The following is a 17,831-nucleotide window of genomic DNA, read 5'->3' on the forward strand; positions in this document are numbered from 1 at the left end:
AACACTGAACCACCTTATGCGGCCTGAGGAGGTTTCTTCTGCACTATAGGGTGCATTTGTTTCCATTACATTATTCTTCACCCACTAGGGAGTAGTGTAGAAGTAAGCTGAAACAATCGTTGTCCTAAATAAAGCTTTCAGTACACTTTGTCTTCTGTACTAATCATTTAAAAATATATATATATATATATAATCTAAAATTTATTGTATTAAATATCCATCACGGCTGATCTTACCAATCAATTTCATGTAAAGACTACAATAGAGTGTTTGGTAACAATCCAATGATATAACTGTGCTCATCAGAGATAGCCAATATGGAAGGGAATATGGCAACTGCTCTCTATTTCAGTGATGGATTAGCACAATTGGTCAGCCGCTGCTGTGAAAAAGGTGGTGAAACAAAGAAGGGTCCATTGTATTCTTTACATAAAACTAATTGGTAAGATCAGCTATGATGTATATTTAATACTATAAACTTTGGATAATATACCCACTTAACTGACAGATATATGAGTGCATCTTCTCCTTGACTTATGGTCTCTTAGATGATGCACGCATACTTATTCTTTGTAAGCCCTGTACTTATTCTATCGGTCTCTTTTGCCGAACCGCTAAGTGACGGGGACATAAACACACCACCATCGGTTGTCAAGCGATGTTGGGGGGACAAACACAGACACACAAACATATTCACATATATATATATATATACATATATATGACGGGCTTCTTTCAGTTTCCGTCTACCAAATCCACTCACAAGGCTTTGGTCGGCCTGAGGCTATAGTAGAAGACACTTGCCCAAGGTGCCATGCAGTGGGACTGAACCCGGAACCATGTGGTTGGTAAACAAACTACTTACCACACAGCCACTCCTGCACCTATAAGCCACTCCTGCGCCTATATATATATATATATATATATATATATATATATATATATATATATATATATGGTCAAAGTATAGTTAGCAATTTGAAAAACTATAATCAAGAAACATGTGTATGTGCATGTATATACAAGTAGAGTTTGGAACATTTATGGGTCATGTCAGAGGCACAAGGGGCAAAGTGCCCATGAACCAGGTAATCCTTCAGATATCTGTATGATTATTCATACAATATTTCCTGCTACTTCACTCCTTTACCCTTTCGTCTTTTCATTTTTAATTTTATGTCCATAAGAATAAAACAACTGTTTTGCTCCCTAAAACAGTGCTTTTTTTTTTTTTTTACAATATATTTGTTTTGGATAATTGTTGATCACAATGCTGTTGGATTTACCTACAGTTCAAGATGTCTGGAGAAAAGCCATCAAGTGGAACTGATGGCAATAATGCCAAAAGGCACTATAAAGGGATCACACTAGATATTAACCTGATTTTTAAAAAGGTTTGATGTGGTAGAAAAATATCAGCCACATTTCCAAAACATTAATGCTTGCAATGTTTATAGTGACAGCAATATGTAACCATAAAGAGAAAATTAAATGAAGTGCTCAAGAATCTACTCTGTTAACTGCTTGGGCCCTATTTTCCCATAGAGCTAATGTAACTTTCATTATTTCAGATATGATTATTTAACAATTTCTAAATCTCTGGTTTTAAAATTCATTGAACATTGTTTTAAAAATTAACCACCTGACACCAGTTAGATGGTTAAGCATTAAAATACTTTTTAAGTATGTCTCAGGGAATGCTTAATTAGTTTAATTATTAGGTTAGTCGCTTTAGATAGTTTGGGTAGCAATGGTTTATATCAGTCTGAATAAGTTAAAACTTATAAAACAATTGAGAGACATGTTGATATTACATAAGAGAAAAGTAGAAATTAATGTTTTTTGTCAAGGCCTTTTTAGAGGAGAAGAAAATTTTCTCTTCTAAGGTTCTACTTACTGGACATTGCTTATGTTTCATACTTCTATTGTTCATTTATTGGAACTAATTTTTTTACAATTTGAGTTAAAATACTTGGGTATTATCAAGAAAGGATGTAAAGCTACTTTTCTTTTTCTAATTATGATTACTTAGTCAATAATGTTTTGTTACTGTAGCACATTCACCAGGTCCTTTTGTGAGATCTGATGATTACTACGGAAATAAGATTTGAAAACAGAATTACTGATATATAAATTACTGAAATTACAGCAGAAAAGAAACAGTATTTGTCAACTTAATATTTTGAATCTGTTTATCTTGGTCAGCTACAAGCTGTTAAAATATTTTTGTTTGAATTTTGAATTTTGAATTTGTAGAATTCCAGACAAAGAGCATATTCTACAGACAATTGCTCATTTCAAAAGAACATATATACTAGCAGACAGATTTATTCTTCCTCTTTTCTTTAATCTCACTATCATCTCACTCTTCTTCTTTGCCACCAGTCCTTCTTCAACATATTGCTTCTATTCATGTTCCTTACACCAATAATCATGCAGCTATCTAACATACTGTCTCTTTTCTTTTACTATCTCTTCTATTACCTTCTCATTTTTATTTTTCTGCTGATTCCTTTTACTACGCTATAACATTTTCACTCTGGCTCTTTTCTTTTTTCACTTGTGTAGAAAGAAAGGAACAAGTGAATGGAGAAAATGTAGGGCAGTGGAGACCCTCTTCAGTTTTCCTTGGAGTGAGACAGTTCACTGGTGCTAGTAAATAAATGGATGGAAACAACATAGGGAGAGAACTCTTTAGTCTTGTTGAGAACAAGATAACCTTTCTATAGTTGTCACAGTAAAATGCACACTGTATACTTTGTAAAATGACTAACAATAGGAAGGGTATCATGCTATAATTTAATCTTTGAGTGAGATTCTATGACAACAACTCTCAACAAGAATTGTTTCAAACTGTGACTACCACTGCCAACATAAAAAAAAAATGAAAATGATGCTGATGATGATTAAGTATAAAATATTTTTCTCAGAAGGTTTTAAAATAATTGGATTTGCATTTTTTATCTTATTTTATTGCTATTAAATGTGATCTAAGCAATAAATAGAGGGATCTTTACATAAAACTCCACTCACCATAAAAATGTTTTTACACCAAAAAGTTAAGTAAGATGTATGAAAAGTGACATTTGTGAAAATTTCAATATGCTTACAGATTATTGATTTCAAGAGCTTTTGAATCGTAATGAAGAGAAATTGGACAATATAAATAGAATAATCACTATGATACCCTGGGAGCTTTCCAGAAATACTAATTTATAATCCTACAATAGTAGCAATGTTGCCAATTTAAGATTTCTTAAGGTTATTTTTATTCAGTTAATTCTGCTAAATTCTTATCTACTTTAAAAGCTATAAATAAGAAATCAATCTTATAATAGTGCTGCTGTTAAGAAAGTAGCTGACATAAAAAAAGTAGTTTAAAGAAAAGTTGTTCAGGTAAGACAATAGTGTATTATGGAAGAATCTAAAAGCATTAGTCTACAAAAACATACAAAGCTTAGTCAGAAAGTAATGCAAATAAAAATTGCATAACTTTTTGACTAACCAGTGTATGTACAAACGTGACTCAAAAAGAATTGCAAATAAAAATTGCATTAGTTTTAGAGTCACTCTCATAATTCAGGAGTGTTTAAATTAAGAGCAGACAATTCATTATTATCAACAAAATTTAGTTAACAGCTTTGAATATTCAGGTTGTCATCTTTCGATGTGATTATTTTCATTTTTTAATCTTTACTTGTTTCAGTTATTGGATTAAGGCTATGCTGGGACACTGCCTTGAAGGGTTTAGCTAAATAAATTGATCCCAGTACTAATTTTGTAAGCTTTATTCTATTGGACACTTTTTGACAAACTGCTAAGTTATAAGGATGTAAACAAACAAATGCCAGTTGTCAAGTGGTAGTGGAACACACACCCACCCACACACACATGATGGGTTTCTTTCAGTTTTTGTCTACCAATACACTTACAAGGCTTTATAGCAGAAGACACTTGGCCAATATACTGTGCGGTGGGACTGAAACCAAGACCACATGGTTGAGAAGTAAGCTCCAAAAAGTTGAAAGTATGTATACATACATACATACACATATATACATGCATATACAAATATATATATAAACATATATGTATATGTACATTTAAATAATACCCATAAGTTTATTAGGATAAAAATAAAAGCCGGTTAGAAAAGTTATAAATCACACCAAGGAAATTTACAATGCAAGTGTTTGTTTTGATTTTGATAAAGAAATTATATTCTTTAAAGAAGTGATGACGTTTTCCCTATTCCTGTCTATTTGTCATGTGTTTGTATTTGTAAGTGTAAGAAGACTGTTGATGCAGTACAAACTAATTTTGATTGTAAATAGTTTCTTTTTCATTTGGCTAAGGGGAGTCTAATGAGATCAATCACTTCCATCAAGTCACTGGTTTCCATACAGATGTTGGAAGAAGTTCTGGAATTATTCTAATCCAAAGTCATCAAAAATTTACAAGAGAATTTTCTCTCTAAGCAAAGTGTAGACTGTACGATGCTAGTGTACAAACTGCAATGCTGCATGGTAGTGTGACATGAGCATAGGATGCAGAGGATGGGTGAAGTTTGGAAATAAATGAAGTAAGTCTAATCTGCTGAATGTGTTATAAAAGAAAGCTATAAAATCTGGGAATAAGAGGAATCATTTGTAATGTACAAGAAAGATGGTTATGCTGGTATGGATGTATAATGCATAAGGATCATAACAGATGGGTGAAGACGTGCCAGGAAATTCATGAGGTAGAAATCAGTGGAAGAAAAACACCAAGGTAGACATGAGCAAAAGGGAAGGCTCATCTCAGGAAGTGGAACCTCACAAAGGAAATAACAAAGAGAAATGCAAGAAACTTCAAAAGACCTTGCATATGTATATCTGTTATGCATACATCTGTTAAAATTCACGTGTCAAACTGCTGCTGCTGTAAAGCTTTAACCTTCATACTTTAGCTGTTTCTCTTCTTATGAGTACTCATTATTTTTACATGAGAATAATGTCTATTATTCTATATTTAGTGGGTTTAATTTTATTGAGGATTTTTGCTTTATTTTAATATCTTTTTCATTTCAAATCATTATATTTTCTTCTGATGTAAATGAGTTTGTATATTAATACACTGCTTTTAGGTTGTATTGTCAGTTATTTTCTAAAATCATATTTTACTAATGAAACGAACGTTAAACGATGATGATGATGATGATGATGATGATGAAACATTGTGAGAGAGTTACATGGACCTGTTCCTTAATTGGGTATTTTAGTGTATACCACATTAAAGAAGAGCATATGACATTGCTTTAGCTATTCCAACATTTTTTGACAAGACAGAATAATTAGATTGCTTTTAAACTCAAGCTGAATTCACTGTTATAGACAGAAATAGAGGTTGCTATTGAATTTTTTACAGAGATGAAACCGAATTGTGATGATGCAAAATACTTAAAACTGGTAGTAGCAAATAATAAAATTTAGAGAAAGAAGAAAAAAATGTGTTGACATCTTTGTAGCTGGTCAGTCTTTCAATAGTAAATGATTCTTGGCTTTTAGAAATGGCAAACCCAGCTGGTCACTCCAAGGGGGGGGGGGAATGTCACTTCTCAAAAAATTGTCTGGGTTTCTTTTTATCATTGTCTTGTGTATGTGTGTGTGTGTGTGAGAGAGAGAGAGAGAGAGTGTGTGTGTGTGTGTGTGTGTGCATATGTGTGTGTGGATGCCTGTGTATCTGATAGGAGTGTCAATGGAAAAGAGAAGGGAAGGAAGAGAGAAAGAAGAAATAATTGTGTTGACATCTATACTGCTGTTCAGTTCTTTCAATCCAATGTTTGATTCCTGTGCTGATATGGGTTGGAGAATCTGGATGAAAGATTATTTTTATTTATGTATATGTACATATGTATAGTACTGTGTGTGTGTGTGTATTTAATACAATTTACTTTACAAAATTGGTCCTTCATCTAGTGCAAATTATTATAGAAATATTTTCAGCCATTCAATTTGGGGGAGAACTTTATTATGAAGTATTTTTCCATATTTTTCCTGAAGGAGGTGTCATTCTTTGGGCATTTATAGAAGAGAAAGATCTTAAATTTTCTTTCTTCACATGTATCTAGGTGTTTACTCAGTGGAATCTTTCGCAGTATTGTCAAAAATGTGAATTTCAGGAAGTACCCTAGAAGGTGTAATATACGTCAACAGACAATCAGAAAATTACTTGTCGACTTCAAGAAAGCTCCAGGGATACTTGTACCAGCAGACAAAACAAGTAACATTTACATTGTTGATGTTGATCAACATAAGTCTATGATTAGGAAGGAATTACGCAGCAAATATAGACATGCTAGTAATGATGTATTAAAACGAATTAACAATACAGGGCTACAAATCATTAGAGATCTAGCCATAGATGATAGAACAGAACCCTATGTCCCCTGAAAACCCTAGATTTTGCTTAAGGACCATAAACCTAACTTTCTTATCGACCCCTCAGATTGATGTGTCCTTCTAAATCTGATATAGCCATTATTAGTAAAAATATCATTGACAGGGTAATATCCGTCCTTAAGTCTAAAATTAGATTAGCCCTCTGGTCTGATACCCAAAAGGTGGTTGGATGATTCAAGCTTCTAGAAATTAATAAGACTAGTAAATTCTTGCAACTTGATATAGAGAGCTGCTATGCCACTATCAACTCGATCATTCTCAATCAAGCCCTGATTTTTAGCATGAAAATTTCTGATTTGTCCTGACATGAAATAGATATTATTCTTGCCGCACTAGCCACTCTAGCAGATTTTGATGGTACATTATGGAGTAGATTAGATAGAGAAAATGCATTTGATATAGCAATGGGCACACACGATTCTGCTCAGGTCAGCAACTAGTCAGAATATATATCCTTTCATTAATCCAGTCTTCTTTTCTGGAAGTAATAGGGGGTCTATATAAGGATGATGCCTTATTTTTTCTAGACAGAAGTAGTAGAGTACAGTTAGAAAGGTATAGGAAAAATTTCTTTAGATTTTTCAAAAATATAGTACTAAACATTGCTATAGGTAAAGATTATCATAGAGTGAATTTACTTGACGCTACCTTCTGTCTTAATACTGGATTATTTGAACCACTTCATAAACCGAATGATCATATTAAGTACATTAACGTAGCATCCAACCATCCACCCTCGATCATATGGCGACTAGTTAAGAATATTTCAACTAGAAACTATAGATTCTCTGCTAACAGTGAAATTTTCGAATCTCATGCATCATATTATAATGATGCTCTAGCTAAGGCTAGGTACACACACACATATACATAATATTCACTGTAAACATTAGAACTTAAAGTCTGAGAGACAATGTGAAATAAGACTTTTTTCAAATGATGAAACTTAAAACAAATAAAGCTTTAAATAATGTGTAAAACATTGGATATGAAAAAAAAAAACCTTTGGATATATTTACACATTATTATTTATAGCTTTACTTGCTTTAAGTTTCACTGTTCAAAAAAGAATCCTACATACACACATACATAAAAACACATATAGGATGGACACCAGGAAAAGTATCAGGCAGTAAAACACTGCTTCAAAAAGCCTAATCCGACTCATGTCAGCATGGAAAAATGGATGTGAAATGTAATAACAAACAGTGATATGTCCCTTCTGGTTGAAAACTCTATAGAGTTACTGAGAGTTTCACATTATGTTTCACGTTATGGAAGGCGTGACTGAGCAAATATATGGTATTTTCTGTCAGAATAAATATAGTAATCTTTAATTACCTCTGCATTAGCGAAAGCAGGGGCATTGTTTTCAGTAGTGTTTGTTTGTTCGTTCGTTGACAAGATATCTCAAGAACCAAAGTTTTATTTTCGTTTCTCTATTATTAATCTTACTTGCATCTCTATCTTAGTAGATAAAGAAATCAAACTACATAAACAAATGACAGCAAAACCATTCAGAAATTAAATAACACTAATATATTCAGTAACAATAATAAATTTAATTTATCCTCGACAATTTTTAGTTTACCAATTTTGAATATATTGCTCCTGTTTAAAACCTCTTACCTACTTGACAATTGCATTTCAAGCTCTGCCTTGAAGAAAGCTTTTGTAGTGACCCCTGGTGGTCAAGAAGGGAAGCAAAACGAAAAAGGGATCTAATGAGAGTAATCTCCTTCGACCGTCTCAAAAATTCTTGACCTTTCTAGAAGCTTCCAATTAACTTCCAAATGACATGGAAGTCTGGGACTGCCAGTTCATCCCTTATATTCAGTACCTATCATGATGCATATACTGATTTTCTCCTATTTTACTACTTGTTTTGCAAGCACATGTTTCTGTTACCTTGTTTTGCTTTGTATCTGCCTTGTATCACTACAATGATTTTGCTTATCGACTTCTCATCTGTGGAGAGAGTTATGTAGTGACCCCTGGCAGTCAAGCAGGAAAGCAAAATGAAAAAAGGATCTAACGAGAGTATCTCCTTCAACCTTCTTGAAAATTCTTGAACATTCTAGAAGCTTCCAATTAACTTCTGGATGACATGGAAGTCAGGGACTTCCTGTTCATCCCTTATATAAAGGAAAACATTCTAATTTCGTGTCACTCTTGCCTGTCAGATCCTAGACATGCATTGAGTCATGCCACTCACGGATGTTCGCCTTATTTGCTTTGAGACATGTGGTTGCAAACTATGTTCATGTGATGTTACAAGCTTTTCCTTCAATTAACATTATATGTTAACGCATTACATCCAGTAATAAATATGTTATGTCTTATTACAAACGTCTTACAAATTCTTATTTTCTCATTGTTTACATACAAGATGGTAACCCTCTTTCTTGCATGCAATTATAAAAATTATAGGATGTCACTCACTGACAATCACTATACTTTACTTCTTAGGCTCACATTTTTGTGTGCAACAATGTTGTTAAACCATTAACAGCACCATATGCAGGTCCTTTCCATTTTCTTTCATGCATGGATAAATTTTTCACTATAGACCTTAATGGTCATAAAGACACTATATCAGTGGATAGACTAAAAAAGCCCTTCATAGAGAGAGCTGTCCCTGTTCCCACTGCAGATGACACACACAGTATTACAAACATGCACATCCACCTTCACATTCCATGACTCGGACAAGGATTCTGGATTATTTTTCTGAATTTTTTACTTAATTTTTGAGAGCGGTTGGGTTCATTTTTAGCTTTCTCGTTTGTGAGAGCAGTCGAGTTTATTTAAGATATTCTCATTTTAAAAATCGTGTTGCCTTGGCAGAGGTTTGTGCTCTTTGAGTGCTCTTGTTATTATTGAGTTCTTTCTTTAGTTGCTGTTAAATCTTCTTTTTTTAAACCACCAGAACAATTATATATAATAGTGAACTTCTGCTTATCATAGTATCTGAAGTCTATATATCATATTTTAGACATGATATTTATAAATTCATTTTATCTGATACATGTTCATATAATCAATATTTAAATTGCTAAAAAAGAGTATTATATACAAGATCAATACTGAATATTAGCTATCAGTAATTTTGGCTGCTAGCATATTTATGCATTTATGTTTAATTCTATGTTCAAAGAGATCTCTTCAATTAATGAAATATTTCAACAATTTTTCAAAAGTATGACAATGGGAATATGATTTATTTTTTAAAAATCTTTTTGGACTGACAGATTAAAATGTTTTGTAGTTATTTTTTTCTTATAGAAGCAAATTTATCAATGCATCAAATAAATACAAATTCTTTTTAGATTCTGTCTTTCAGCAATACATTATATACTAATTTTTATTAATTGAGAGAAAATTTTTTGAATAGACCTGTGAAAAGTAAGGGAAAATAAATGAAAACTCATTACATATGAGTCTCTTTATCAATTTCTTTTATTACATTACACAAAAATAGATTAGTTTATCTTTTGTTAGATACAGTAGATTATTTTTAGTACAAAACTGAAAATTTAGATGGCTAAGTAACCATAAGAATACTATTACTCACTGAAAAAACGGTTGGTTACTTAGATAAATTGCAATGGGGAATAAAACACTTTTGAAAAAGTAGAGTAGCAGGTAAAAAAAAATGTCAAATGAATTTTTTATTGAGTGAATGTAGCAGAACAAGAAATGTGTGCCAATCATGTTAGAAAAACTAGTTATTTGGTTGTTTTGACAACTAAGAAGGTTTTAAAAAAACAAAAAACCTGATAGTATTTGACAACAAATCAGTTATCAAAAGCCATAAAAATAAATTTACATGCTTGTTTTAGTATTATTTCACAATAAATTTGTAGTGAATACCTCTTGCTGACCGCCTATGTACAACTAGAAAAGAATGTACATATTCCCATTTCTCAGACTAATTTGTATTATTCAAACATCAGAAATCCTTTCAGTATGATCATAAGAGAATATAGAAATATACACATTACTATTATAGTTGATGAAAATCAAGTAAAACAGAATATGTTTTTGAAGGTCTAGTTTTTTTTTTGATGGAAAAGCTAGACCTGTAGTTTCCATGAAATTGTGGGATGGAGGATTAGGTGGGGGCTGGTTCTATTGATATTATTTTTGAAGAACTGCATATATGTAGTTGTCTATTCCCAGATCAGCCTCTATAGAACAGACCTATGATCAAAGGCATTCCAGCCATGATCATCCCATCTTTTATTTATTTTTTGAATTATAGTATCCAATATGCCCTTTTGTTAAGAGTGTAGGGGGTGATTAGAGGGAACTTGGTTGCTATTTCTAGCAGGCCATATAGCTATGTAGAGGTGCTTTCAGTTATTCAAATATATTTCACAAGCAGGACACTCCCAAACCTGAGCACTGTACACAATAATTTCATTATTATTATTATACTACTCAATGAGGAGATTTGAAGAAATTGTTAAAAAGGGAGCAGTAAGGAAATTTAGGTTAGAGAAGTGTAGTATAGGGGTTTTAACTGGGACTGGGCTAAAACCTACAGATACTTTAGTGATGGGAGGGAAGAAATATGCTAATGAATCAGAGGCTGGTGTATATTAGGGAAGTGAGATTACCAATTAAAATATTTCTTTTTTTAGTGTTCATTTAAGGACATTGTAATAAAAAGAAAAAAGGTGTAAAAAAATGGAATAGAGAAGAAAAGACTTTTGGAAGAAGAATCCGATTTATTTAAGTTGATGGCTTACAACAGAAATTCAAAATGGTTGAAAAATTCTCCTACAAAATGTTACAAGTTTGGACAAAAGAATTAGAACTGAAATATTTTTCAAAATAATCTGTGAATGGGCTGAAAAGAAATGAGTATAATATGAAAAGAGAACAAGAGAATTGCAATGAAAAGAAGTATTAAGAAAAATTTGTTGGTTGACAAAAATAGAAATTTGAATAAGAGTTAGTTGTGTTTAGTTTTCTTTTAGTGAAGATGAGAGCAAATCTGACATCAATTATATGGGGTTGATGTCTTTGCTAGGTTCAAGACCTTTCAATTCTAAGCTTTGTTTTACATTTGAAATTTCTTCTCTAACTCTTTGATCAGTTCAGCTGTGAGAATTAAGTCATCAACATATAGAAGTTCCTGGTGACAGCCAGTCTTAAACTTCTCTGTTATGACCAGGAGAACTATAAGTGTAGTTGCTTCCATTTTACAATCTCTCTCAAAGTACTTTGCATCATACCCACCTTGACAATGGCAGTCTTGAAGCATTGTACCAATCAAGAACAGAAGAGCTTTTTGTGGTGTTTCAGTTGTTTGATGTCTATTTTTCTTATCTGAAAAGGGAGTTGGTGTAGTGAGGGCTGAGGGCTTCTCATATATGGTCTGATGTTCTAACCTAAGCATGCCACTAGAATGCACAGCAGTAACATAGTGTAAGCCCTGTATATCCAATTAGAATTTCTTGTTATTTTTGCCATTTTTTTAATAATTGGATGCTCTCCAATCACAAATCACATTACAATATGGACTGAGTGCATTTTATTGTGCCTACCACATAGGAGAGGCTGTCATACAGGACTAAAGTGTTCCTACTTCAACATATCAGGTTTTTCTTGTGTGGTTACTCTTCTAGATGGATTGCCTTCACTGCAGCTTAAGGAATCTTTGTACTAAACTTTATCCAGAATTACTGCTCTACAAGAAGGTTGCTGGAGAATTCAACAGTTTAGTTGGATCTTCATTACACTTGTGGGGCCATGTCTCTCCATAATATTGTGATATGTGCACATACATGCCATACTATTAAAGGTACAAACAGTAAGGTGGAGGAGGATTACAATAAATTGGTTAGTTTGAATGGAGTGTCTGAGTTTCTAGACTAATTGTATTTTAGACATTACTGTGGTATCATCTATCTCCATGGTATTAGTAATGTATCTAACAACTGGTTGAAACTCTCCTGAGACTCCCACAGTTTGTCAAGGTTAGTCCTTATAGTGTAGTAAAGATAACTGGGAATGAAGCATTTTTTCAGGTTTCTGATAAAGGGGTTGTTGATGGGCTAGTCAGCAAGTAGAATTAAGAAAGCGGAAGCTCTAATTCATGTTAGCCATACTTGTACAGCATCAAATATAGAAAGCACATGCATTTTTAAACAATTTTCTTTCACTTTCTGCTAGTTTGCAGCACAGTGTTAAATCATTCTGGAGTGCTTTAAAGACACACAACTAAAGATAACATTGCAGGTAATGGAAAAGATGATTATTTTATATTATACAAGACTATAGTGGAAACACAAGAACAGTCTCCTAGATTACTTTGAATGAGTCTAATATACGATATCATGGTAGAAAGAGATTAGTTTTTCTGGCTAGAGTTAGAATAAATAGCTAGTCATTTTCTGTTGTGTCTGGGGAGAGTCATTCTCTTTTAGTGCCTTATTATTTAACACACTCACCGGTAAAATTTCCACTTATTTCTTATTTTTATTTTCTAAAATTTTCGTTGTGTCTTGCAACCTGACTCTCCCCAGACACAATAGAATATGCTTCAACACATGAACTCATATAAAGAATCTTGCAAACCAAATCCAAAAACGAAATAGCAAATCATGTTTGAGGGGAAACAAATGGAAAAAAACAATTTTTGATATTTTTGAAGAGAGATCCTAATCAACATGACAATATCATCATCATGATCATTGAGCTCATTCATCAATTATATGGGGTTGATGGAACTTGCAACAACTCATAATAGTTTTATTATTTCTTTACTACCCACAAGGGGCTAAACACAGAGAGGACAAACAAGGACAGACAAATGGATTAAGTCGATTACATCGACCCCAGTGTGTAACTGGTACTTAATTTATCGACCCCGAAAGGATGAAAGGTAAAGTCGACCTCGGCGGAATTTGAACTCAGAACGTAATGGCAGACGAAATACGACTACGCATTTCGCCCGGCGTGCTAACGTTTCTGCCAGCTCGCCGCCTTAATCATCATAATTTTATGTCTGCTTTTCCATGTTGGCATGGTTTGGCTGGGCAGTCACAATCCAAGTCAGTTCTTACTCAGAGTTACTTCTAAACAGAGTTAAACTTTTCTTTTTCTGCATGGTTTTATAGCTGACTGCTTTTTCAATCACCAACTACTTTACAATGTATATTAGGTGCATTTTATAATGACACTACACAAAAAGATTATCTTGTGTCTGTTAAGACTAGAAAGCCCTCTCAATTGTTTCTGCTCACAAGCACGCAAAAAAAGAAACGCAATTTATCTTTAAGCAAGTCTGAAGAGTCATCAATATTGTCAAGTGTAATAGTTGAGACATGAAACCGTTGGTAACATTCTGACTAGTTATATATCATAACTCGTAATATACAGCTTGAAAATATAAAAATATAACAGTCCTATTTCTCTTTTAGAATGTTTATTTTTCTGATTTATGGACAACTATATATTTTCTGAGCGTCCAATAATACTTTATTTGTTCCACGTCCTTGCGTTGTTGTGTTTTTTTTTGTTTTCTTGTTTGGATTAACTATATATACACACCTGCTTGTTGCTTATACACCTGTCTTCATCTTGTTTTTCTGTAAATTTCAACTATACATATGTATGTATAAATAGCCTTTATACATTTCAGCTCAAAGGCCGTGACCACACACACGTAATGTATTATCTTGTATCCAATGAATAAGGGCCAAAGAATTTTACTTTTTTCCTCCTTTCCCTTCTTTCTTGCTTTTACATTCCTTTCTTTTTCCCTTTTCTCTCCCTCCTCCCCCACACAAGGGGATGCTTTTCAGGATGATCTTGATAAAAAGAAAAGTTTGCAAATCGCCACACAGTGATTTGCATAAGGTGTTAATGACTGATAGCAACAGTAGTTGCAAGTATGCCACAAAGGCATGAACAGCAGACCTCAATTGACTCTCATGAGTTTCTTCTACCTTTTGACGGGTCTTGGATTTCATCCCACAGGGTGTCCAGAAATCACCCTCATCACCAAGCAAGCTAAGTGGGGTTGTTGGTTTAGTAGCCAATGACCCAGCCATGTGATAGGTCGTACTGGGTTATGTTACCAGTAGCACTTGAAAACAACCAATCAGTGTGTGTGTTTGTGTGTGTGCACGTGACAAAATTACAACAGTAATTTTCTCTTAGAGCACATTATATCTTCTATATCTGAAAACCTGGGTAGACTGCCTCCAAAATTAACAGCATCAAAAGAAACTGATATGTGAAATACGTTTAATGTAACTGTGCCATTAGATATGCATAAGATACATGTAATGTGGTCATTATCTACATAATAATACTAACTCGATCCAGAAATTGAGAATTATTCACCAATCAAGAATGCGCGCGCGTGTGTAAGTATGAGAGGCAGAGAGTGAAAGAGGGGGGGATGAGTGAGTGTGTGTTTGTGTACGTGCGTGTGAGTCTATGCATGCGTGCATGTATGAATGCAAAAGAGAGAATGTACGTTACTTTTTACTCTTTAAGCTACTGCAATTGATAGTAATTAATTGCGAATTATTAGTTAACGTAAGATAATGCATTTGTCTCAGTGAATAATAAAGGGAATTGCGTTGAGAATACGCTTTACTCAATCCTTTCACAATAATAGGATTTAAGTGTTTATAAATAGCTGCGGTGAACTGATTGGTGACGGGAGGTGAAGAGAAGGTAATTTTAGAGAAAGCCAGCATGGTCAAAGTCAGAGCTGTAAAGGTGCGAAATCACACACACACATGAATGATTGATGTTAGTGAAAAAGGAGGGAGGCCTACGATTTTTAATCTAAAGAAAGGTTTATAACTGAAGTTATTGAGAATCATTACTGGTAAGCAGTAGTAGGGGATTGACACCTGTATATATCGGTATAGAAGTTCGCAACATGTATCGAGTAGGTATATTAATTACGCCTATATGTGTATCAGAAAAAATAAAAAATAAACTACATTGCAGTCGAAGTTGACAGCAAGTCTTCACTTCAACAAATTTTCAAAAGCAAAGGATTAAGGCGCATATATATATATATATATATATATTTGAAAATGAATACATATATATTTACAAATACATACACACATTTTTTACATATATATGTGTGTACATATGCATTTGTATCTCTCTCTCTCTCTCTCTCTACGCACACACAACTGTTTCCATGCGTCTCGGTATACAAGCATACACACACGGCTTCGGAAATGCAAATCTGTTTAATTTGTAGCAAAGGACACAAATCTCAAACATCTATCAACGCATTTGATGGTTTCTATTGCTTGTATTATATTTTTTACACATAAATTTCCCGCACTTGTTATACCGACTTCAAAAGGTTCATAGGCTGAGTCAGAGGGTGATTGATTTCTTTGACACGACACAAGCTCGAAGTTTTATAGACAGAGGCAGAGTCGACTAAATGAATGCTGTTATAACTACCTATTGTATCTATTTCTCGAGAGAATTATAGGCAATAAGTAAAATATAGACAGAGAAGGTGCAAAGAAGGCGGAAGAAAATGTGCGCTTGATTGGTAGTAACCAACGAGTGAGGGCAGAAATATCCGGACCAAGGAAGTACCTACGTGCATGTTCGACCTTCTAGAAGTAGCAGCCCTATCTTCCTCAAAATCACACCTGAGCATCCTAGAAAAGACACTAAGCAGTGTAGTCTGAAATACACTGGGCCTGAATAAAACATAAGTTGGTCACGGATGGAATATCTTTGATCAAAGGTCTACTCGCCCAGGGCTAAACGACAAAATCAACAACCATCTCTTATATGTATATGTGTGTGTATTCGTTATACAAACAAGATAAATAGAACTAAAAACATGAGCACACACATATACATACACTCACAATTTTTAATTGGCAGAAGTTACAAAGTAACTCAAGGATCGAAAGTTTCGTGTGTGGCACACACAAGCATGCATGTATGTATGTATGTATGCCTCAATGTAAGTGGGTATGCCCCTCCCCCCCCTTCTATGCATGCTCAGCAAAGACGTAATATTATACGAACTATTCAAGACAACAGGTATGAAATCAGGTATAAATTCTAAGCGAAGAAATCGTGAAGACAAATTATGTTTCAGACTATAATGAAAAGCGCTAAGCACGGAACTTGCAACAACTCATAATAAAAATATAACGAATTGATTAATTTAAGTTTCCACGGCTTGCTTCTTGTGTGCATGGTGCATAAGATATGTGTGTGCATGTGTCACCAGAGGGGCCTGTGACACTGTGATACGTGTACTTTGCGTTGTGCATGTGCTTGTGTTTATTTGTGTAGTGTATATAAGCGGTGAGTGAGATGTGTGCGCCTAGAGAGATATGTAAATATGTGTGGGGGGGGGGGGAGTGCACGTGTATGGTGCTTCATGCATGTATGTGTGTAGAGTGTGTACCTGTGTGTATATGAAATACGACTATGCGTGTGGTGCACGGGATGTCTGTGATTTATTGTATCTGTGCGCATAGGTGTCGTATATGTGTTGTGAGCGATGTATGGTGTGTGTGCAGTGTATGTGAGGTATAGTGATAAATATACATATATATGGCTGTAGTACATATGTGTGACGTGTGTGAAGTATGCAAGTGTGTATTACTTGAATATTGTTAATGTAATGTAATGTAATCTAACCGTGTAGGTGTGTATGAGCGTGCAATTTTATGGATACAGTGTAAGCAGGTCGGTATATGGAAAAGAATATCCATTAACTAAATATTCAGAGTATCTCATTGATTTGCAACTTTCTCTACCTCGACACACACACACACACACACACACACACACACGCGCGCGCGCGCGCGCGCACGCACATGCACACACACACACACACACTTGTTGCTCGAGCTATTTATTTCCAACTACAGAAACTTATTTATTGTTGAGAACAAAAATCATTAATGATCAAGATGTAATCGAATCTCCATAAATTTATTTATAACTTCATGTATACACACACAAACAATATGAAAAAAAAAAAAAAGAAAATGTAACGAATTTGCGGATTTGTATATATGCATTTATGCTTTAATGTGTTTATGTACTTTCCAAACTGAGTATTACATCAATAATATATATCTAAAAATGCCCCTGCCAAAATAATTTAACATTACTATATGCATCTTTCTTTAAATCACGCATAGCCTTTAACCCGCTAAACAAGAAATCAATAATTATAATATAATAAAGACTTTTTTTCAACTTACCATGGAGATGGACAGTTACAGAAGTATCAGCACCGCGATCGAGCAATATAATATCTTCTGTTGAATAATTCATGATTTAAAACAAAAATATATTCGCCAATATTAACTGTTATCCTTTTTGGCTTGTTGTTCAAAGACTTTTTTATGCAAT

At 33.8% G+C, this 17,831-nt stretch overlaps 1 protein-coding gene across 1 annotated transcript in view; it reads right to left on the bottom strand.

Annotated features, from left to right (window-relative positions):
- The window catches only part of LOC115209101 (putative glucose-6-phosphate 1-epimerase), a 93,119-nt gene extending 75,305 nt beyond the window's left edge, over positions 1 to 17,814 (bottom strand). Inside the window, exon 1 of the mRNA XM_029777225.2 lies at positions 17,681 to 17,814. Within this exon, the coding sequence (XP_029633085.1) occupies positions 17,681 to 17,753 (73 nt within the window). The 5' untranslated portion in view covers positions 17,754 to 17,814. The remainder of the gene's footprint in view (positions 1 to 17,680) is intronic.
- Positions 17,815 to 17,831: the final 17 nt, after the last annotated feature.

The sequence above is a fragment of the Octopus sinensis genome, linkage group LG3 (assembly GCF_006345805.1).
Source record: "Octopus sinensis linkage group LG3, ASM634580v1, whole genome shotgun sequence".
In the NCBI taxonomy this organism is placed as follows: domain Eukaryota; kingdom Metazoa; phylum Mollusca; class Cephalopoda; order Octopoda; family Octopodidae; genus Octopus; species Octopus sinensis.